Source organism: Saimiri boliviensis, chromosome 4 (assembly GCF_048565385.1).
Source record: "Saimiri boliviensis isolate mSaiBol1 chromosome 4, mSaiBol1.pri, whole genome shotgun sequence".
Lineage (NCBI taxonomy): Eukaryota > Metazoa > Chordata > Mammalia > Primates > Cebidae > Saimiri > Saimiri boliviensis.
Window position 1 is genome coordinate 133,558,995 of NC_133452.1, and position 23,174 is coordinate 133,582,168.

General features: G+C 48.0%; 1 protein-coding gene across 9 annotated transcripts; it reads left to right on the forward strand.

Annotated features, from left to right (window-relative positions):
• Positions 1–1,786: 1,786 nt before the first annotated feature.
• MDC1 (mediator of DNA damage checkpoint 1) lies at positions 1,787–22,140 on the forward strand. Of its 9 annotated transcripts, XM_074398311.1 has the most exons (16): positions 1,787–1,947; positions 2,108–2,322; positions 4,809–4,947; positions 6,229–6,609; positions 6,695–6,770; positions 7,368–8,407; positions 8,960–9,025; positions 9,345–9,437; positions 13,896–14,678; positions 14,786–14,853; positions 15,536–18,379; positions 18,463–18,582; positions 18,714–18,896; positions 19,124–19,249; positions 19,326–19,436; positions 21,321–22,140. In XM_074398311.1, the coding sequence occupies exons 3-16, from the start codon at positions 4,812–4,814 to the stop codon at positions 21,486–21,488; spliced, it is 6,195 nt and encodes a 2,064-aa protein (XP_074254412.1). In that variant the 5' UTR covers positions 1,787–1,947; positions 2,108–2,322; positions 4,809–4,811; the 3' UTR covers positions 21,489–22,140. The 9 variants fall into 9 exon arrangements, with proteins under 9 accessions (XP_074254412.1, XP_074254411.1, XP_074254413.1 ...); XM_074398310.1 differs by lacking the exon at positions 1,787–1,947 and having other exon boundaries at positions 1,959–2,322; XM_074398312.1 differs by lacking the exons at positions 1,787–1,947; positions 2,108–2,322 and adding an exon at positions 1,959–2,107.
• Positions 22,141–23,174: the final 1,034 nt, after the last annotated feature.

Consider the following 23,174-nt stretch of genomic DNA (forward strand, 5'->3'; position numbering starts at 1 on the left):
GCTTTTCAAGATAGAGATGTCTGGAGAGTATATTCAAAGAATAAAATGAATGGTTTAGGGAAACCGACGTCGGGGATTTCTGAAGCCAGAAGTCTCTATCCACGTAGGAGATCTGGACCTTAGGGCAGAATTTGAAGACACCTTAGTCTTCTTCTCAAATAGGGAACTATGGAATGAGATGCCTGATAGATTTTCAGTTTTTTTCAGCCTACCTCTCTAGACACGTTGATGAAGTCAGTGGGTTTTCAATTCGCTGATTTCACTGACCAGGTGGCCGCCATTGCAACTCTGCAAGAGATCCAGTATTGAAAAAGGAGAGGTAATGGAGGGGGGAAATCGGATGGGCCCAAGACAGAGTCCATCTGCTTCTTCCCAGAGATACCTTCACTTACTTGATAGATACTATGTATCCACCAAATTAGGAACAAGGGATACAAAATGATTAAGAATTAGCTCCCTGTCCTCCAGGATGTTGCAGTCTGGTGAGAAGCATCCAGTCAATAAAATGTTGTAAGCACTCAGAAATGTGATATCAAGTCAACGTCATTGTTAATTCACATTCCATCACACACAGATCAATGTATTTCTAAGTTGCCTTCTAAATAAGGGAACATCAACTTGTGTAAGCCCCTCTCTACCCACTTAAAATATAACTTATGTTTTAGGGAAATAACAGTTATTTTGTGGAAGTAGAAATAACCCAAAATACAGAATTCGATAACCTGTTTCCGTTTGTCTCTGTAGGAACCTAGGGAAGTCCATTAACTTTGCAGGGATTCAACTCCTTGTTTTTGTGAAATCTACTTATTTGACTGTTGTGGAAAGAATTGAGATAACGAACCGAAAGGACTTAATGAATTATACAAATGTTATAGTTACTATCTTCTTAATATCTTATTGCGAGATAATAAAATGGGCCGGGTGCCGTGGCTCACGTCTGTAATCCCAGCACTTTGGGAGGCCAAGGCGGGGGACCACCTGAGGTTGGGAGTCCGAGACCAGCCTGACCAACATGGAGAAACCCGTTTCTACTAAAATTACCCGCGCGTGGTGGCGCACGCCTGTAATCCCAGCTACTCGGGAGGCTGAGGCAGGAAAATCGCTTGAATCCGGGAGGCGGAGGTTGCGGTGAGCGGAGATCGCGCCACTGCATTCCAGCCTGGGCAACAAGAGCGAAACAACGTCTCAGTGATTTTATCATCCTTCCCTCGCCCCTCGAAAGGTGAGGACGGCCTTGAAGATAGAGAGCAAACCAGTTTTCTCTGTTCGCCTACAGATCTTTACTTTAGGATACTGGATTTAAGAAAGTGATCTCAAAATGTCCGTCAGAGATGGATTCCCAGGAAGAAATGACATGACTTCTACAAATCAAAAGGAAATGAAATTCCATTGCAACAAGGAGAGAAATGCCACGCCTACGGGTTGTTCTCCAAGCTGCAGCCTCCAGCCACGACTGCAACCCGCAACCCACTTTCATTTCTCATGAGTCAGCGGTCACCATGTCTGGGAGGACCGAGGAAGGGCGCTCTGGCCGTGCCAGACGCATCAGACGTCTATGGCACAGCCCCTCTATCCGTTTCTGGCAGCTGGCGCCAGACTCTCTGGTCGCGGTTTGGAAATCTGCGCGGGAAGTGGGTGGTAGGCGGGCAAGCGGGAGTGGGTTGTCCCTTGGAGCTGCCCAATCAAGGCGCACTACTCTGTGGGCGCACAGCGGCGCTCAATTACAGTCTCATTTAACTGATTTCCGCATCCTGGGAGGCCCCTCCCCTTTGAGCCGTAAGGGGGCGGGGCTCTGGGTGTGTCTCCGCTCGGTAGGCTGCAGCCTTCAGCAGGGCTGTGAAAGACAGCGGCAGGAGCCATTCAGCGAGTCGGCTCTTTTTCGGCGCACGCACTCGCTCCACCCGGGTCGCGACCGTTACTGGTGGCGCGCGCGGGGACTCAAAATAGGTGAGTTCTAGGGGCCTCGCCCACGGCTCCCCGGGAGCCATCTTGGCTTTCCCGGAAAGCGGAAGGGGTATGCTTTGGGTGCGACTGGGCGGAGGTGACTTGGAAGTTCGCTTCTCGGACTGTAACACTTATCTTACCTGACGCCCCGCCCCGAGTTTAGGTATGAAGACACAGGGAGACTTTGGGCCACAAGGGAACCCACTGAGGTGTGGACCAAAGATGGTGGCTAATTGAATTGGAGCCAAGCGTGGTGGGCGCCCGCTGAGTTGGCCTATCATAAGGACGGAGTTGACTGCAACCTCCGCCTCCCGGTTTCTCCGTGGGGCGTCCTACTTTCCCTGTCAACAGTTTCCCTCTAGAGTGGCATCTTTTCAGGTGAATTCTATTTATGCTATTTTGTTTCCATCTCCTCTCATTTGTTCCTTCCATCAGTAGGCTCGGTGATCAGCCTTCCCGAGGGCAGGGTTGATTATGTTTGGTTCACAGATGTATCCTGAATACTTAAAACAGCACTAGGTACACCATAACCATTGAATGAGTATGATGGACCCTAGGGGAAAGACACAGTTTCCCTAATCCAGTCCTGAAGCCTGGTGTGAAGGCAAAAATGGAAAGTAATGTTTCCAATATAGTGAGAGATCTTAGGGTAACCACAAGTCCATTGAGCACTGTGGAACAGTGAGGATACACCAGGAACACCAGAAAGCAGGGAAGACGCCAGGGAAGGCTTTGATTTTAAAGTGGCATTTGAGGCTGGGCACGGTGGCTCACACCTGTAATCCAGCACTTTGGGAGGCCGAGGTGGGTGGATCACCTGAGGTCAGGAGTTCGAGACAAGCCTGGCCAGCATGGTGAAACCTCGTCTCTACTAAAAATACAAAAATTAGCCAGGTATGGCGGTGGGTGCCTGTAATCCCAGCTGCTTTGGAGGCTGAGGTAGGACAAGTGCTTGAACCCAGGAGGCGGAGGTTGCAGTGAGCCAAGGTAGCGCCGCTGCACTCCAGCCTGGGTGACAGAGGGAGATTCCATCTCAAAAAAAAAAAAAAAGGGAAAGTGACATGTGAACTGAATCTTAAAGGATAGGTAGAAGTCAGACCAGAAAACTAGGCGGGAAAAGGCCAAGGAATGAAGATGTAAGGGACAAGAAGATGTGGGGGACAAGAACAGTGTGCTTGGAGATTGGGGAAAAAGTTTGTGTCTTTTGAGGGATGATGGGGCAGGCATTACAAGATGTAAAGTTTAGCTCATGGAAGGTCTTGCCAGGAGTTTAGGTTTTATTCTGTGGGCATGAAAAGCCATCAGAAGATATTAGAGGAGAGACATTATTTGGGTGATTTGGGGCAAGTCTTAACCTTATATATGCTTATTTATATATGTTTCAAGGAGATCTGAAAGTCTGAACCCAGCTGTGTTGCAGTTTCTTTATCTGAAGAAATGGAAGATAATAATACCTACTTTGTGAGGTTCCTGTGAAGATTAAATGAGTCAGAGTCAATATAAAATAATTAGAATAGTGCTTCACACATAGGAATCCTCTATATATTTTATCTTTTGTTATCATTTTTTGCAATTGTATCTCATCATACTGAGGTGGTCTGGTAAAGTATAAAAAACATGGGCTAAAAAAGAAAAACGGTGGGGCACAGTTGCTCAGGCCTGTAATCCCAGCACTTTGGGCGGCCAAGGTGGGCAGTTCACCTGAGGTCAAGAGTTCAAGACCACCCTGGCTAATATGGCAAAACCCCGACTCTTCTAAAAATAAAAATAAAAAAAATTAACTAGGCATGGCGGCTCATGCCTGTAGTCCCAACTACTTGGATGGCTGAGGCAGGAGAATGGCTTGAACCCGCGAGGTAGAGGTTGCAGTAAACAGAGATCAAGTGACTGCACTCCAGCCTTAGCAACAGAGCAAGACTCTGTATCAAAAAAAAGAAAGAAAAACAAAACAAAAAGAAAAAGCATGAGCTTTGCAGCCAGAAGCACATTTATTCCTGTTCACTTAACCTGCTGGGATATCATGAGCAAACTATTGAATATATTTTTAGCATTAATTTCCTAAGTGCCTGCCTCATATGTCTGCTATGCCTGACCATAAGACAATGCCCAATACATGCTTTGCATGTGTTAGCAGAATAGCATTTTTCAAATTGTGGGTTGCAACCCAGGAGTGGATAGTGAAATCAATTTAGTAGGTTACAAATCAGCGTTTAAAAAGTAAAGAACAGAAAAATAAAAGAAGGAAAAGTATCAGTGTATTGTACATAGTAAGGCTAAACAGTGTTTCTCAAAACTTGTTTCTATAAACAAGCAGATGTTTGCACCTATTTGTGTGCCCGAGACCTTACAATATTTCTTACTCTGTATCATGGTCAAAATATGTTTTAAGGACCAGGCCCAGTTGCTCATGCCTATAATCCCAACACTTTGGGAGGCCGAGGCAGGCAGGTCACTTGAGGTCAGGAATTCGAGATGAAACCTGGCCAACATGGTAAAATCCCGTCTCTACTGAAAATATAAAAATTAACCAGGCATGGTAGCAGGTACCTGTAATTCCAGCTACTCGGGGGAGGCTGAGGTGAGAGAATCACTTGAACTCGGGAGGTGGAGGTTGCAGTGAGCCAGAGATTTCACCACTGCATCCCAGCCAGGGCAACAAAACGAGACTCCGTCTCAAAAAAAAAAAAAAAAAAAAAAAAAAATGTTTTAAGTGCTTCAGAAGATTAACAACAGAAAGATTGGTGGAAAGAGAAGCATTAACCTTCATAATGATCCACTTTACTACCCAGTTTTCAGTCTAATAACTCTGATGCTGTTTGTGTGAACCAATGATGAGGATAGTTGATAATGTGTATCCTTCCCAGATCATGGAGGACACTCAGGCTATTGACTGGGACATTGAAGAAGAGGAGGAGACGGAGCAATCCTGTGAATCCTTGGGGTGTAACCCAGAGCCAGTAGGGCGGCTACGTATCTTTAGTGGTGCCCATGGACCAGAAAAAGGTCAGAGGGTATTAGATGCTGAAGTATTGGTACAGGTCTTTTATTTTGGGGGGAAGGTATTTGGAGGGTTGCAAGAAGCTTATATGTGTTTCAAAGATATATGAATTTTTTTGTTTCAATGAATGGAAGAGATGGGGCAATTGAGTAGATTGTTCTAGGCTACTGCTCTAGACTCACTGGAAATGACTTTACTTTGGTAAGAAAAGATTAAGAGATTGAAATGAAGCTGGTGCAGTGTAATTACACATGTAATTCCAGTGCTTTGAGAGGCCAAGGTGGAAGGATCACTTGAGACTAGGAGGTAGAGACCAACCTTGGTAGCATAGCAATACCCTGTCTCTGCAAAAAATTTATAAATTAGCCAGATGTGAGCCGGGCGCGGTGGCTCATGCCTGTAATCCCAGCACTTTGGGATGCTGAGGCGGGCAGATCACCTGAGGTCAGGAGTTTGAGACCAGCCTGACCAATATGGTGGAACCCCCGTCTTTTTTTTTTTTTTTTTTGAAGCGGAGTTTTGCTCTTGTTACCTAGGTTGGAGTGCAGTGGCGCGATCTCGGCTCACCACATCCTCCACCTCGGGTTCAGGCAATTCTCCTGCCTCAGCCTCCTGAGTAGCTGGGATTATAGGCACGTGCCACCATGTCCAGCTAATTTTTTGTATTTTTAGTAGAGACGGGGTTTCACCATGTTGACCAGGATGGTCTCGATCTCTTGACCTCGTGATCCACCTGCCTCGGCCTCCCAAAGTGCTGGGATTACAGGCGTGAGCCACCGCGCCCGGCCGGAACCGGAACCCCGTCTTTAAATATATATATATGTATGTTAGCCAGGTGTGATGGTTTGCATCTGCAGTCCCACCTACTTGGGAGGCTGAGGCAGGATGATCTTTTGAACCCAGGAATTCAAGATTACACTGATCTATGATCATGCCACTGTACTCTAGCCTGGGTGACAGAATGAGACACTGTCTCAGAAAAAAGATTCAAATAAAATCCAATTGTGTTCTCTGGAGATGGATGGTAATGATTGCACAACAGTGTGAATGCACGTAATGCCACTGAACTGTACACTTAAAACTATTAAGATAAATTTTGTGTTCATGTGTATTTTATAACATTAAAAAAAACCAATCCAGTGTGCATGGATGGGGTATTGCTCTTTCAGTGCCTAGATGTCCTAGGGCCTTTTATTTTTCTGACGCATGTGGAGATCTTGAGTGAATAGTAGGGTACCTAATAGAGGACTCTGATCTTGGAACTTACCTACCTCTTTAATTCTTAGATTTCCCACTATACCTTGGGAAGAATGTGATAGGCCGAATGCCTGGCTGCTCTGTGGCCCTGCCCTTTCCATCTATCTCCAAACAACATGCAGAGATTGAAATCTCAGCCTGGGACAAGGCACCTATCCTCCGAGACTCTGGGAGCCTTAATGGTACTCAAATCCTGAGGCCTCCTAAGGTTTTGATTCCTGGGGTGAGTCACCGTCTGAGGGACCAGGAATTGATTCTCTTTGCTGACTTGCCCTGCCAGTACCGTCGCGTGGATGTCCCCCTGCCCTTTGTCTCCCGGGGCCCTCTGACTGTAGAAGAGACACCCAGGGTACAGGGAGGAACTCAACCCCAGAGGCTTCTGTTGGCTGAGGACTCAGAGGAGGAAGTAGGTAAGTTTGTGTATTGGCAGGGTGAATGAGGAGGCAGGGATAATGAGTGTACAGTTGTCAACTTGCTCCTTTTTGTTCTTGACAGATTCTCTTTCTGAAAGGTGTGTGGTAAAAAAATCAAGGACGACATCTTCCTCCATGGGAATGATAGTTCCAGACAGGTGAGTGCCAAAGAATCAGATACCTGAGTCTTCAAAACAAACAACCAGGGCCTGGAGGATCAGTCTCTAAGAGAGATTGTTATCATGGAGTTGGGGCTGGGAAACCATATATATTCATTCACTCAGCTGATTTTTTTTGTTTTCTGAGATGGAGTTTTACTCTTGTTACATAGTTTGGAGTGCAATGGTGCGATCTCTGCTCACCACAACCTCCGCCTCCTGGTGTAAGCAGTTCTCCTGCCTCAGCCTCCCAAGTAGCTGGGACTACAGGCATGCGCCACCATGCCCAGCTAATTTTTGTATTTTTAGTATAGACGGGGTTTCACCATGTTGACCAGGATGGTCTCAATCTCTTGACCTCGTGATCCACCCACCTCGGCCTCCCAAAGTGCTGGGATTATAGGCGTGAGCCACCGTGCCCAGCCCCACTCAGGTGAATTTTTATGGAGCACCTCTGATGTGCCAAGTGGAAAACAAATTGCTGGAAACACAAGGAGAAATACTACCTTATGTCTGCCCTCAAGGAGCTTACAGTTGAGTTGGGGTATCCCTTCCAGGGAAATAAACTCAACAGACTCTCTTTTCTTCCCTTCACAGTGATGAAGAGGGGAATTCCCCTGTCCTGGGTGGCCCTGGGCTGCCTTTTGCCTTCAATTTGAGCAGTGACACAGATCCAGAAAATCAGCAACTAGCCACAGAGGAGGCCTCCTCAGCTGCCAGAAGAGGTGCTGCTATAGAGCCAGAGCAGTCTGAAGCTGAAGTCACAACTGAAATCCAGCTTGAAAAGAAGCAGCCTTCAGTGAAGGAGAGGGATGATGACACAGAAGTCAAGAGGGGTGCAGGGAATGGGATTGTTCCAGCTGGGGTGATGCTGGAGAAGAGCCAATCTCCTGCAGAGGACAGTGACACAGATGTGGATGATGACAGCAGGCCTCCTGGAAGGCCAGCTGAGGTCCGTTTAGAAAGGGTTCAGCCTCTTGGCTTCATTGACAGTGACACTGATGTAGAAGAACAGGGGATCCCAGCAACCCTAACTGTAGTTCCTATGAAGAAGAGGAAGATCTTCCATGGAGTTGGTATAAGGGGTCCTGGAGGACCAGGGCTGGCCCATCTGCAGGAGAGTCAGGCTGGTAGTGATACAGATACGGAGGAGGGCAAGGCCCCACAGGCTGCCCCTCTTGAGAAAAGCCAAGCTTCCATGGTGATCAATAGTGATACAGATGATGAGGAAGAAGTCTCAGCAGCGCTGACTTTAGCACGTCTGAAAGAGAGTCAACCTGCTCTATGGAACAGAGATGCAGAAGAGGACATGGCCCAACCTGTGGTCCTTCTCCAGAGAAGCCAAACCACCACTGGGCGAGACAGTGACACAGATGTGGAGGAGGAAGAGCTCCCAGTGGAAAATAGAGAAGCTCTCCCCGAGGGTCACACAAAGATTAGAGCCCTTGTTAGAGCACATTCAGGAAAAAACGAGCCTTCATTTAGGGACAGTGTTAAGAGTGTGGAAGCAGATAAGAGTTCACCTGGGATCCACCTGGAGAGAAGCCAAGCCTCCACCACAGTGGACATCAACACACAAGTGGAGGAGTCAGCCATGGTGTCTATGCAGGGGACAAATCAAACAGATGTGGAAGCAGGTGGGGGACCAGAAAAGCTGCTTGTGGTATCTCTAGAGGAAGCCTGGCCTCCTCCACATGGGGACTGTGAAACAGATGCAGAGGAGGACACCTCCTTGGCAGCCTCAGCAGTTGCAGATGTAAGAAAGAGCCAGCTTCCAGCAGAAGGGGATGCTGGGGCAGAGTGGGCTACAGCTGTTCTTAGGCAGGAGAGAGCTCTTGAGGTGGGGGCCCAAGGTGAATCACCTGTGGCACAGATGGAGCAGGACCTGCCTATCTCAAGAGAGTACTTCACAGATCTGGTGGTGCATATAGACACTCCAGGGGAATCCACCCAACAACAGGGAAAGGGAGCCCAGGTCCCCACAGGAAGGGAGAGAACCACATGTGGGTGGAACCAAGGACTCTGAAGACAACTGTGATGCTGAGTGCTGCCCCTCCTTCCTTGACCTCTGAAATAAACCAGAGTTCTAAAAGCTGGGGTTGAGGAGAGAATGGTAGAGATTAATTAAGGAGTTAGTGTCAGGTATGATTTTTTTTTTAAATTATCTATCTTATATTCCTCCCCACCAGATTCTGAAGATCTGGACCTACAAGCTACCCAATGCTTTCTGGAGAGAGAGAATCAGAACCTAGAAGGTGAGAACTTTGGTGTTATTTGTTTGAATCCTAGTACCAGTGGGAGCTGGGAGATTAGACTGATAGCCCTTGAAAGCTGAAGGCTTGGCCGGGCACAGTGGCTCATGCCTGTAATCCCAGCACTTTGGGAGGCTGAGGCGGGTGGATCACAAGGTCAAGAGATCGAGACCATCCTGACCAACATGGTGAAACCCTGTCTCTATTTAAAAAAAAAAAAAAAGAGAGAGAAAAAGAAAAAAGGTGAAGGCTAGTGTGGGTAGCGTAGGAGACCATGCAATACTATGGAGGAGATGTCCTTAGGCCATCTTTTCTTTTACAGCAGTCCAGAGTATGGAGGATGAACCTACCCAGACCTTCATGTTGACTCCACCCCAAGACCCTGGCCCTTCCCATTGCAGCTTCCAGACACCAGGTACAGTAAACTCTTCCCTCCTCTGTGCCCCCAGTTTTACATTCTTTCTTTTTTTTACCCCCTTCTATTGCCCAGGCTGGAGTGCAATGGAACAATCTTGGCTCACTGCAACCTCTGCCTCTTAGGTTCAAGGGCTTCTTTTCCTTCAGCTTACTGAGTAGCTGGGATTACAGGCACGCACCACCATGCCGAGCTAATTTTTGTATTTTTAGTAGAGATGGGGTTTCACTGTGTTGGCTAAGCTGGTCTCAAACTCCTGACCTCAAGTGATCTCCCTGCCTCGGCCTCCCAAAGTGCTGGGATTACAGGCGTGAACCACTGTACCGGCCTGCATTCTTTCTTGATTTGCCTTCCTACATGTTTCTTTCATACTCTTGGATTACAATCAGCTATCTGTATATGCGAGTTTGCATCTGTGAGTTCAACCAACTGCAGATTGAAAATATTTAGGGACTGCCGGGCGCGGTGGCTAAAGCCTGTAATCCCAGCACTTTGGGAGGCCAAGGCGGGTGGATCACGAGGTCGAGAGATTGAGACCATCCTGGTCAACATGGTGAAACCCCATCTCTACTAAAAATACAAAAAATCAGCTGGGCACGGTGGCATGTGCCTGTAATCCCAGCTACTCAGGAGGCTGAGGCAGGAGAATTGCCTGAACCCAGGAGGCGGAGGTTGCGGTGAGCCGAGATCGTGCCATTGCACTCCAGCCTGGGTAACAAGAGCGAAACTCTGTCTCAAAAAAAAAAAAAGAAAAGAAAATATTTAGGGACTAGCCTGGGCAACAGAGAGACCTGATCTCTACAAAAATGAAAAAATTAGCCCAACATAGTAGTGAGCACCTTAGTCCCAGCTATGTGGGAGGCCAGGGTGGGAGGATCATTTGAGCCCAGCCTGGATTTTCCTCAACCCCCACCCCCAATATCTCTTACACACACACACACACACACACACACACACACACACACACACTGTTGCAGCACTATTCACAATAGGCAAGATATGAAATCAGACTAAGTTTCCATCAACAGATGAATGGATAAAGAAAATGTAGGCCAGGCACAGTGGCTCATGCCTATAATCCCAGCACTTTGAGAGGCCAAGGTGGGTGAATCACCTGAGGTCAGGAGTTCAAGACCAGCCTGGCCAACATAGTGAAACTCCGTCTCTACCGAAAATACAAAAATTAGCTGGGTGTGGTGGCAGGTGCTTGTAGTCCCAGCTACTCAGAAAGCTAAGGCAGGACAATCATTTGAACCCCAGAATCAGAGGTTACAGTGAGCCAGGATCGTGCCATTGCACTCCAGTGTGGGCAACAGCGTGAGACTTCATCACAAAACAAAAAGAAAATGTATGTATAGGCTGGGTGCGATGGCTCAAAATACAAAAATTAGCTGGGCATGATGGTGTGCACCTGCCTTGTGCACCTGAGATAGGAGGCTCCAGGAATCCTACCTCAGCCTTCCGAGTAGCTGGGACTACTCGGAAGGCTGAGGTAGGAGGATTCCTGGAGCCCAGAGGCAGAGGTTCCAGTGAGCTGAGATCACACCACTGCACTCCAACCTGGGCAACAGAGTAAGACTCAATGTCAAAAAAAAAAGAAAATGTGTATACATACACAATGGAACAGTGGCCACAAAGGAAAATGAAATCCTGTCATCTGCAGCAACGTGGATGAACCCTGAGGACATTATGTTAAGTGAAATAAGTCAGCACAGAAAGGCAAATATTACATGCTCATTCATATGTGGGAGCTAAAAACATGGATCTCATGGAAGTAGAGAGTAGAATGGTGGTTACTAAAGGCTGAGAACGGTACAGGGATAGGACACATAAAAAGGATGGTTAATGGATACAAAAATACGGTCAGGGCCCGGCACAGTGGCTCACACCTGTAGTCCCAGCACTTTGGAAGGCTCAAGCGGGTGGATCATGAGATCAGGAGTTCAAGACCAGCCTGGCCAACATGGTGAAACCCCATCTCTACTAAAATACAGAAATTAGCTGCCTGTAATCCCAGCTACTTGGGAGGCTGAGGCAGGAGAATTGCTCAAACCCAGGAGGTGGAGGTTGCAGTGAGCGAAGACCATGCCACTGCACTCCAGTCTAGACGACAGAGCAAGACTATCTCAAAAAAAGAAAAAGAAAATACAGTCAGATTGAATGAATAAGTTCTAGTTCCACAGTAGGGTTACTATAGTTAATAATTTATTGTATATTTCAAAATAGCTGGAAGAGATTTGGTATGTTTCCAATACAAAGAAATGATAAATGTTTGAGATAGTGAATATCCCAGTTGTCTTGGTTTTATCATTGTACATTGCATGCACAGGTCAAAACAGCACAGGTACCCCATAAAAATGTACAATTATAGGGCTGGACGCAGTGGCTCACACCTTTAATCCTAGGGGGGCGTGAGGCAGGTGGATCACAAGTTCAAGAGTTCCAGACCAGCCTGGCCAACATGGTGAAACCCCATCTCCACTAAAAATACAAAAAATTAGCCAGGCATAGTGGCAGCTAATTACAGGAAGTACTACTTCCTGTAATTCCAGCTACTCAGGAGGCTGAGGCAAGTGAATTGCTTGAACCTGGGAGGCAGAGGTTGCAATGAGCTGAGATCACACCACTGCACTTCAGCCTGGGTAACAGTGTGAGACTCTGTCTCAAAAAAAAAAAAAAAAGATTATTATGTGTCAATGAAAAGAAAATGTGGCATATATACACAGTGGAATACTATTCAACCTTGAAAAAGAAGGGAATTCCTCCTGGGCGCAGTGGCTCACGCCTGTAATCCCAGCACTTTGGAAGGCTGAGGCGGGCAGATCACGAGGTCAAGAGATTGAGACCATCCTGGCCAACATGGTGAAACCCTGTCTCTACTAAAAGTACAAAAAATTAGCCGGGCGTGGTGATGCGTGCCTGTTGTCCCAGCTACTCGGGAGGTTAAGGCAGGAGAACTGCTTGAAACTGGAAAACAGAAATTGCAGTGAGCCGGGATCACGCCACTGCACCCCAGACTGGTGATAGAGCGAGACTCTGTCTCAAAAAAAAAAAAAAAATTAGCCGGACACTGTGGCACATGCTATAGTTGCAGCTACTGTGGAGGCTAAGGCGGGAGGATCTCCTGAGCTGAGCAGTTGGAAGTTGCAGTGAGCCAACATCATGCCACTGCACTCCAACCTGGGTGACAGAGTGAAAGAAAAAACAGAGAAAGAGATTACTCAGGGAACTCTCATATTAGGCTATGATGTTTCTCTTTTTTCATTTCTTTTTTTTTTTTTTGAGACAAAGTCTCTGTCATTCAGGCTGGAGGGCAGTGGTATGATCACAGCTCACTACAGTCTTGACCTCCGGGGTTCAAGTGGTCCTCCTACAACCCAGGTAGCTGAGACTACAGGACGAATTTTTTTGATATTTTTTGTAGAAATAGGGTTTTGCCATGTTGTCCAGGCTAGTCTTGAAATCATGGCCTCAAGTAGTTCTCCTGTCTTAGTCTCCCAAAGTGCTGGGATTACAGATCTAAGCTAGCATATCCACCCAAGGCTATGACCTTTTTGAGAGAAACAGCCAGGCTCAGTGGCTCACACCTGTAATCCCAGCACTTTGGGAAGCCAAGGCAGGCGGATCACGAGGTCAGGAGATCAAGACCATCCTGGCTAACACAGTGAAACCGTGTCTCAACTGAAAATACAAGGCCGGGTGTGGTGGCTCACACCTGTAATCCAAGCACTTTGGAGGCCAAGGCGTGCAGATCACCTGATGTCAGGAGTTCAAGACCAGCCTGACCAACATGGTGAAACCCCGTCTTAAAAAAAAAAAAGAAAATACAAAAAACTAGCCAGGCATGGTGGCATGCACCAGCTACTCGGGAGGCTGAGGCAGGAGAATTGCTTGAACCTGGGCGGCAGAGGTTGCAGTGAGCCAAGATTGCACCACTGCACTCCAGCCTGGGCAACAGAGTGAGACTCCATCTCAAAAAATAATAATCATAATAATAAGTTATAACTACCACCCTTATTCCCAGCTTTGCTTTTTTTTTTTTTTTTTTTTTTTTGAGGCGGAGTTTCGCTCTTGTTACCCAGGCTGGAGTGCAATGGTGCGATCTCGGCTCACCGCAACCTCTGCCTCCTGCGTTCAAGCAATTCTCCTGCCTCAGCCTCCTGAGTAACTGGGATTACAGGGATGCGCCACCATGCCCAGCTGATTTTTTGTATTTTTAGTAGAGACAGGGTTTCACCATGTTGACCAGGATGGTCTCGCTCTCTCGACCTCGTGATCCACCCGCCTCGGCACTGCGCCCAGCCTCCAGCTTTGCTTTAATAACCTGTTTAGATTTATTATTCATGAGTTTATCTTAATGCTTTCTCAATATATTTATTATTTCAACCTGTACCTCTCTTTCCCTTCTCCTCTCCTCCTTCTCTCTCTCTTTCTTTTTCTCTCTCTCTTTACTTCCAGGTAGCCTAGATGAACCATGGGAGGTCCTGGCTACACAGCCATTCTGTCTGAGAGAGTCCAAGGACTCTGAGACCCAGCCTTTTGACACCCACCTTGAGGCCTGTGGATCTTGCCTGTCTCCACCTAGGGCAATACCAGGAGACCAACATCCAGAGAGCCCAGTCCACACAGAGCCAATGGGGATTCAAGGCAGAGAGATGCAGACTGTGGATAAAGATATGGGTATACCAAAAGAAAGGATGGCCCCTGAGAGAGCGCCATTGGAGAGGGAAACTGAGAAACTGCTGCCAGAAAGACAGACAGATGTGACAGGAGAGGAAGAATTAACCAGGGGGATACAGGACAGAGAACAAAAACAGTTGTTAGCTAGAGACAGTCAGAGACAAGAATCTGGCAAAAAGGAGGAAAGTGCAAGTCCTAAAAGAGATAGGGAGAGTTTGAAGGTAGAAATTGAGATATCTGAGGAAATACAGGAGAAAGAAGTAGAGAAGCAGACCCTTCCAAGCAAAACAATTGAGAGAGAAGTAGAGAGACCAGTAGCAGACAGAGAGTGTGAGCCAGCTGAGTTAGAAGGGAAGGTGCCCAAAGTGATCCTGGAGAGAGGCACACAGAGAAGGGAGCCAGAGGGAAGGAGCCAGGACCAGAAACGGCAGGCCTCCAGCCCAACACTGGAGCCTGGGGTGGGGGCAAGGGAGTTTCCAGAATCTGTCTCAGCCCCCATACCTTCTGGGAGCCAGTCAGGTGGAAGGGGATCCCCAGTGAGCCCCAGGAGGCATCAGAAAGGTAAGTTAAGGCAGACAGGAACCCAAGATGGTACAGGGGCTTCATGATAAACCCTGAGCAACCAGCTGCTTGTAACTCAGCCACCTTTGTGTTTACTTTCTGTCTAGGCCTGAATTGTAAGATGCCACCTGCTGAGAAGGCTTCCAGGATCAGAGCTGCTAAGAAAGCTTCCAGGGTGAGAGCTGCTTTTTCTACCTCCTCCTACTCTGCAAGTCTTCTCTATATCCTCTCAATGCTCCCTCATCTAGCCTCACTTTAATCTATTCCTTTCTTATTACTCAGTTTTCTTCCATTTTCATCACTCCTTGAATGGCTTCTATTCCTTTTATCTTTGGCACTCATTGTTTTCCATATCTGTTTCCCAAGTTGTATCTTCTACATGACTCAAAAGAAAGACCCTTTTTTCATGTTTCTTCTTTCTTTGCCCCAGCCATCCTCTTCATTACCATCCTCCATGTGTGGAGAACACTATAGTAGCATTATGGAGACAGGTCCATGGGTAAAAGGTAGCTTCCCAGGTAGTTCCCAGTCTAATGGAAGAGAAATCATAGAAGGGAAATCCAGTGAGCATACCTTTTTTTTTTTTTTTTTTTTTTTTTTTTGAGACAGTCTCACCCTGTCACTCAGGCTGGAATGCAGTGGTGGGATCTTGGCCAGGCTGGTCTCTTAACTCCTAACCTCAGGTGATCCACCTGCCTCTGCAGCCTCCCAGAGTGCTGGGATTACAGGCGTGAGCCACCATGCCCAGCCAAAATCCAGTGAGCATATCTGACCATAAACAAGTTATCAAGAACAGGATCCAAGTTGTATCTCTTTTCTCCACTTCCTTCCCCTCACTTGCTTCTGTTTCTCCCTAGGGTGATCAGGAATCTCCAGATGCTTGTCTACCTCCTACAGTGCCTGAAACGTCAGCCCCACCCCTGAAGCCCCTTAACTCTCAGAGCCAGAAACGTCTTGCACCTCAGCCCCTTCTTTCTCCCTTTCCACCTTCTGTCGAGCTAACCATTCCTAAGACCAGGCAAAATGGTAATCAGGAAGCTCCAGAGACTCCCTTGTCCTCAGAGCTGGAGCCTTTTCATCCAAAGCCTAAAATCATAACTCGGAAGTCCTCCAGGATAACACCCTTTCCAGCTACCTCTGCTGCCCTTGAGCCCCACCCTTCCACCTCCACAGCCCAGCCAGACACTCCCAAACCCACATCTCAGGCCACTAGGGGCCAGACAAATAGGTCCTCTGGCAAGACCCCTGAAACAGTTGTCCCCACAGCCCCTGAGCTCCAGCCTTCCACTTCCACAGATCAGCCTGTCACACCTGAGCCCATATTTCAGGCTACTAGGGGAAGAAAAAATAGATTCTCTGTCAAGAACCCTGAAACAATTGTCCCCACAGCCCCTGAGCCCCACCCTTCCACCTCCACAGACCAGCCTGTCACTCCCAAGCCCACATCTCAGGCCACTAGGGGCAAGACAAATAGGTCCTCTGGCAAGACCCCTGAAACAGTTGTCCCCACAGCTCCTGAGCTCCAGCCTTCCACTTCCACAGATCAGCCTGTCACCCCTGAGCCTACATCTTGGGCCACTAGGGGCAGGACAAATAGGTCCTCTGTCAAGACCCCTGAATCAACTGTCCCTGTAGCCCCTGAGCTCCCACCTTCTACCTCCACAGACCAGCCTGTCACCCCTGAGCCTACATCTCGGGCCACTAGGGGCAGGACAAATAGATCCTCTGTCAAGACCCCTGAATCAACTGTCCCTGTAGCCCCTGAGCTTCAACCTTCCATCTCCACAGACCAGCTTGTCACCCCTGAGCCTACATCTCAGGCTACTAGAGGAAGAAAAAATAGATCCTCTGTCAAGAACCCTGAACGAGTTGTCCCCACAGCCCCAGAGCTCCAGGCTTCCACCTCCACAGACCATCCTGTCACTCCTGAGCCCACATCTCCGGCTACTAGGGGAAGAAAAAATAGGTCCTCTGTCAAGACCCCTGAAACAGTTCTCCCCATAGCCTCTGAGCTCCAGGCCTCTGTGTCCACAGACCAGCCTATCACCCCTGAGCCCACATCTCAGGCCACTAGGGTAAGAAAAAATAGGTCCTCTGTCAAGACCCCTGAAACAGTTGTCCCCATAGCCTCTGAGCTCCAGGCCTCTGTGTCCACAGACCAGCCTATCACCCCTGAGCCCACATCTCAGGCCACTAGGGTAAGAAAAAATAGGTCCTCTGTCAAGACCCCTGAAACAGTTGTCCCCATAGCCTCTGAGCTCCAGGCCTCTGTGTCCACAGACCAGCCTATCACCCCTGAGCCCACATCTCAGGCCACTAGGGGAAGAAAAAATAGGTCCTCTGTCAAGACCCCTGGAACAGTTGTCCCCATAGCCTCTGAGCTCCAGGCCTCCGCGTCCACAGACCAACCTGTCACCCCTGAGCCCACATCTCAGGCCACTAGGGGAAGAAGAAATAGGTCCTCTGTCAAGACCCCTGAAACAGTTGTCCCCATAGCCTCTGAGCTCCAGGCTTCTGCCTCCACAGACCAGCCTGTCACCCCTGAGCCCCCATCTCGAACCAGTAGGGGCAGAACAAACAGGTCCTCTGTCAAGACCCCTGAATCAGTTGTACCCACAGCCCCTGAGCTCCAGCCTTCCACCTCCACAGACCAGCCTGTCACCCCTGAGCCCACATCTCAGACCACTAGGGGCAGGACAAATAGGTCCTCTGTTAAAACCCTTAAATCTGTACCCACAGCCCCTGAGCTCCAGGTTTCCACCTCCACAGATCAGCCTGTCACCCCTGAGCCTGCATCTCGGACCACTAGGGGCAGGACAAATAGGTCCTCTGTCAAGACCCCTGAATCAGCTGTCCCTATAGCCCCTGAGCTCCAGCCTTCCACCTCCACAGACCAGCCTGTCACCCCTGAGCCCACATCTAGGGCCACTAGGGGCAGGACGAATAGGTCCTCTGTCAGGACCCCTGAACCAGTTATCCCCACAGCCCCTGAGCCCCTTCCTACAACCTCTATAGACCAGCCTGTCACCCCTAAGCCCACATCTAGAGCCACTAGAGGAAGGGTAAATAGGTCCTCTGTCAAGACTTCCAAACCAGTTGAACCAGTAGCCTCTAATCTTGAGCCTCTTATCCCCACAGACCAGCCTGTCACCCCTGAGGCCATAGCTCAGGGTGGTCAGAGTAAAACACTGAGGTCTTCCATAGTAAGTGCTGTGTCAGTTCCTACCACCCCTGAATTCCGGTCCCCTGTTACCACAGACCAGCCTATTTCCCCTGAGCCTATTCCTCAAGCCAGTTGCAGCAAGAGGCAGAGAGTCATTGGGAATCCTGGCTCCCTCAAAGCTCCCATTGACCGTAAGCCTTGCTCTGCACCCCTGGAACCTAAATCCTGGGCTTCAAGGAACCAAAGATGGGGAGCAGTTAGAGAAACTGAATCCCTTACAGCCATTACTGAGCCTGCCTCTCCCCAGCTTCTTGAGACACTAACTCATGCCTCCCAGATCCAAAAGGTGGAAGCAAGAGGTAGATCTAGGTTTACCCCAGAGCCCCAGCCTAAGGCCTCTCAAAGCCGCAAGAGGCCTTTTGCTACCATGGATTCACAGCCACTTCAAAAACAGCCCCAAAGAGAAGAAGTCTCCCAGAAGACAGTGTTTCTCAAGGAAGAGTTAGAAGACACTACAAAGTGGCCAGGGAAAGAAGAGGTGAGGAGAGGGCTGGGACCACAAAGCTGGGAAAAAGGGCTTCAGGGCTCTGAAACTCCCACTAAGATTTTTCTCCATCTCAGGATGTCATGACTCCAAAACCAGGCAAGAGAAAGAGAGACCAGGCAGAGGAGGAGCCCAACAGAATACAGAGCCGCAGCCTCCGACGGACCAAACTTACCCAGGAATCAACAGCCCCCAAAGTAAGAGACGAGGGCATGGGACTCTGTGGGAGACAGAGACGAGGGGAGGATGCAAGGAGACCTAGGGGATTGTAGAGATGGGTGCTGATGGCGTGGGTTGCTGTAACCACCTCGGGCCAACCCTTCCACAGGTGCTCTTCACAGGCGTGGTGGATGCCCAGGGAGAGCGGGCCGTGCTGGCACTGGGGGGAAGTCTGGCTGGTTCAGCGGCAGAGGCTTCCCACCTGGTCACTGATCGTATCCGCCGGACAGTCAAGTTCCTGTGTGCCCTGGGGCGAGGAATCCCCATTCTCTCCCTGGACTGGCTGCATCAGGTGAGAGGCCAAGAGATGATGACAGACCAATATAGTGACAAGACTGCTCATGTAGCACCCTAGAAAGTGGTAGTGGGGAAGAGGAGTTACAGGAAGACAAGGGCATTAGTGAGGCAGAAGCCTGAATTTATTTAAAAGACATTTTGTGAGCTGCCTGTAAATGCTAGGCAGCAGAGCTGGGTGAGGGGCTGGGCTGAGTTTTGATGCTGACTGCTGCCATCCTTTAGTCCCGCAAGGCTGGTTGCTTCTTACCCCCGGATGAATATGTGGTGACTGACCCTGAGCAAGAGAAGAACTTTGGCTTTAGCCTTCAAGATGCCCTGAGCCGGGCGCGGGAGCGAAGGCTGCTGGAGGTGAGAGGCTATCTTCAACCCTCTCTCCAGTGCTTCCCAACATACATCCACTGCCTCCACCATTTCTTTCTCTTAGGGCTATGAGATCCATGTGACCCCTGGAGTCCAGCCACCACCACCTCAGATGGGAGAGATCATCAGCTGCTGTGGAGGCACTGTCCTACCCAGCATGCCTCGGTCCTATAAGGTATGGTTAGGTTAGGATGCTCTGAGTCTGGATGAGGTGGCAGTGGCAGTTAAAGAGGTGGCTGGAATGGCAAAGGTTAGGGGGGAAATGGAGGTACAGAAAGGAATATAGAGTAGAGAGAGGGTCGGGGAAAGACCTGTGGTATAGAAAGGGATACGAATGAGGAGAGAGATCTGCTGATACCCCCATATAACAATCATCAATCAGCAGATTAGTTTAGATTATGCTACATTTGCTCCATCTATCCCTTTTTTCCTTTGATTTTCTTTGCTGAAGTATTTTATTTCTTTTTTTATTCTTTCTTTTTTCCTTTTTTTTTTTTTTGCTGAAGTATTTTTTTTTTTTTTTTTTTTTGAGACGGAGTTTCGCTCTTGTTACCCAGGCTGGAGTGCAATGGCTCGATCTCGGCTCACCGCAACCTCCGCCTCCTGGGTTCAGGCAATTCTCCTGCCTCAGCCTCCTGAGTAGCTGGGATTACAGGCACGCGCCACCATGCCCAGCTAATTTTTTGTATTTTTAGGAGAGACGGGGTTTCACCATGTTGACCAGGATGGTCTCGATCTCTCGACCTCGTGATCCACCCGCCTTGGCCTCCCAAAGTGCTGGGATTACAGGCTTGAGCCACCGCGCCCGGCCTGCTGAAGTATTTTAACTCAAACTGCCAATATTATATTATTTCTTCCTACATACTTAAGTATACATCTTTAAGAAATACGTACATTTGGCCGGGCGCAGTGGCTCACGCCAGTAATCCCAGCACTTTGGGAGGCCGAGGCAGCAGGATCACGAGGTCAACAGATCGAGACCATCCTGGTCAACATGGTGAAACCCCGTCTCTACTAAAAATACAAAAAATTAGCTGGGCATGGTGGCGCGTGCCTGTAGTCCCAGCTACTCAGGAGGCTGAGGCAGGAGAATTGCCTGAACCCAGGAGGCTGAGGTTGTGATCATGCCATTGCACTCCAGCCTGGGTAACAAGAGTGTAACTCCGTCTCAAAAAAAAAGAAATGTGTACATTTTATTTCATAATCACAGTGACATTATTGATCCAAAACAAAATTAACAATAGTTTATTGCTTATTTGCTCACACTCCATTAATAAAATGTCTCCCGTTGTCTGAAAAATGTCTCTATACAGTTGTTCAAATCAGGATTCAAATAAGGTCCACATACTGCCACATCTATTACCCTCTGAATTCTCTTTACTCTAGAGCATTCCTTAACTCACCCAGCCTTTTTTATGCCATCAATTTCCTGCAGAAACTGGGTCACCTGTCCTTTAGAATGTTCCTCAGTCTGGAGTTTTGCGTTTGCCTCCTTGTTGTATCATTTATCTTGTTCCTCTGTGTTCCATATTCCTGGAAATTGTAGATAATTGTAAAAGCTTGAATAAATTCATTTTATCTTTCTAGCAAGAGTACTTCTTTCTTTCTTTCTTTTTTTTTTTGAGACTGAGTCTCGCTCTGTTGCCAGGCTGGAGTGCAGTGGTGCTATATCTGCTCACTGCAACCTCCCCCTCCTGGATTCAAGTGATTCTCCTGCCTTAGCCTCCAGAGTAGCTGAGACTACAAGCATGCGCCACCACACCCAGCTAATTTTTGTATTTTTAGTAGAGACGGGGTTTCGCTATGTTGGCCAGGGTGGTCTCGATCTCTTGACCTCATGATCCACCCACTTCGACCTCCCAAAGTGCTGGGATTAAAGGCATGAGCCACCATGCCCAGCCTCTAGCAAGAATATTTTATAGCCAGTATGCAGTGTTCTTCACGTGGCTTTATATTAGGAGGTACTATGTTAGTGATACTAAGACTGGTTAGTAGGCCCAGAACCCATTTCTAGGATTCTTTTACACCCCTAATTTTGTTTTTCCTCTGTCTTCCCCAGCCTCAGAGAGTTGTGATCACATGCCCCCAGGACTTCCCTCGATGCTCTGTTCCACGACGGGTTGGGCTGCCCCTCCTCTCTCCTGAGTTCCTGCTGACTGGAGTGCTGAAGCAGGAAGCCAAGCCAGAGGCCTTTGTCCTTTCCCCTTTGGAGATGTCATCCACCTGAGACCTCCACTCCACTTTTCCCTCCACTAAATAAAATATTAGAAGATATTTGGAAGAAAGAACTTAGGGCGTTAGAAAGGGTTGGGGTATATTGATATGACTTGTCCTGGAATATGGGTGGGACCAGAAATCTTTATGAATAAATGAAAAGATAAGGCAATTGGGACCACAGAGTTTGTTTTCTTTTTTTTTTTTTAATGGCCATTTTATTTTATCTCTAACTTGTATTTTTTTTTTTATTTGTATAGATTTAGGGGCTACAAGATCAGATTTCTTGCATGCATTTATTAAATGGCCATTTTAAAATTAGCTGTATTCATGCTCCGATGTCCTAAGTGGCAGCTACCTTTAGCCAGACTGTTATTGCTCGTTGGTATTTGGAGTGTCCTACCTCCTATTTGGAAACCATCTCTATTGTTTTCTTACTGGGATTCTTACTTTGGGGTCAGGAACTTGAAGGGATGCTTAGAGTGAGTAGATACAAAGGTCCAGTTATAGAGTGCTACTAAAACATTTTCCTCTCTCCCGGCCTCTGTGAGGATCTTTAGCTTTGACTTTGGGCAAGTCTCTGTACTTTTCTGGCCTGCGTTTCCAAGACTTATAAAATCAGAGCTTAGGCTTGACCTCTGTGATAAATAAATATTCACTCTGTGCCTTATGGTGTAGTGCAGTTTTTTAAAATGTCTAGGTCTCAAGACAAAAAGTCAGGGACTTATATTTAATTCATCCTCTTCTATTTAGGGCAAATTATATATAGCATTTCTTAAATTTTTTTTTTCTTGAGACAAGGTCTCTGTCACCCAGGCTGGAGTGCAGTGGTGCTGTCTCAGCTCAGTGCAACATCCACCTCCTGGGTTCAAGCAATACTCCCACCTCGACCTCCCAAGTAGCTGGGACTACAGGCACACACCACCATGCCAAGCTAATTTTTAATATTTTTTTCTTTTTTTTGTATTGGTTGGTAGAGACGGGGTTTCACCAGATTGGCCAGGCTGGTCTCGAACTCCTGACCTCAAGTGATCCACCCACCTCAGCCTCCCAAAGTGCTGGGATTACAGTCTTGAGCCAACGTTCCCTACCAAATTGGGATTGGAGAAATTAGAATCCTTACACATTGCTGGTAGGAATGTAAAATGGTTCAGCCTCTGTGGTAAACAGTTTGATAGTTCCTCAAAAAGTTAAATATATGGCCAGGCACGGTGGCTTACATGTGTAATCCCAGCACACTTTGGGAGGCCAAGATGGACAACAGAGTGAGACCTTGTCCCAAAAAAAAAAAAAAAAAAAAAAAAAAGGCCGGGCGCGGTGGCTCAAGCCTGTAATCCCAGCACTTTGGGAGGCTGAGGCGGGTGGATCACAAGGTCAAGAGATCGAGACCATCCTGGTCAACATGGTGAAACCCCGTCTCTACTAAAAATACAAAAACTTAGCTGGGCATGGTGGTACGTACCTGTAATCCCAGCTACTCAGGAGGCTGAGGCAGGAGAATTGCCTGAACCCAGGAGGCGGAGGTTGCGGTGAGCCGAGATCGCGCCATTGCACTCCAGCCTGGGTAACAAGAGCGAAACTCCGTCTCAAAAAAAAAAAAAAAGAAAAAAAAAGGCTGGTCGTGGTGACACACGCCTGTAATCCCAGCACTTCAGGAGGCCAAGGTAGACAGATCACCTGAGGTCAGGTATCTGATACC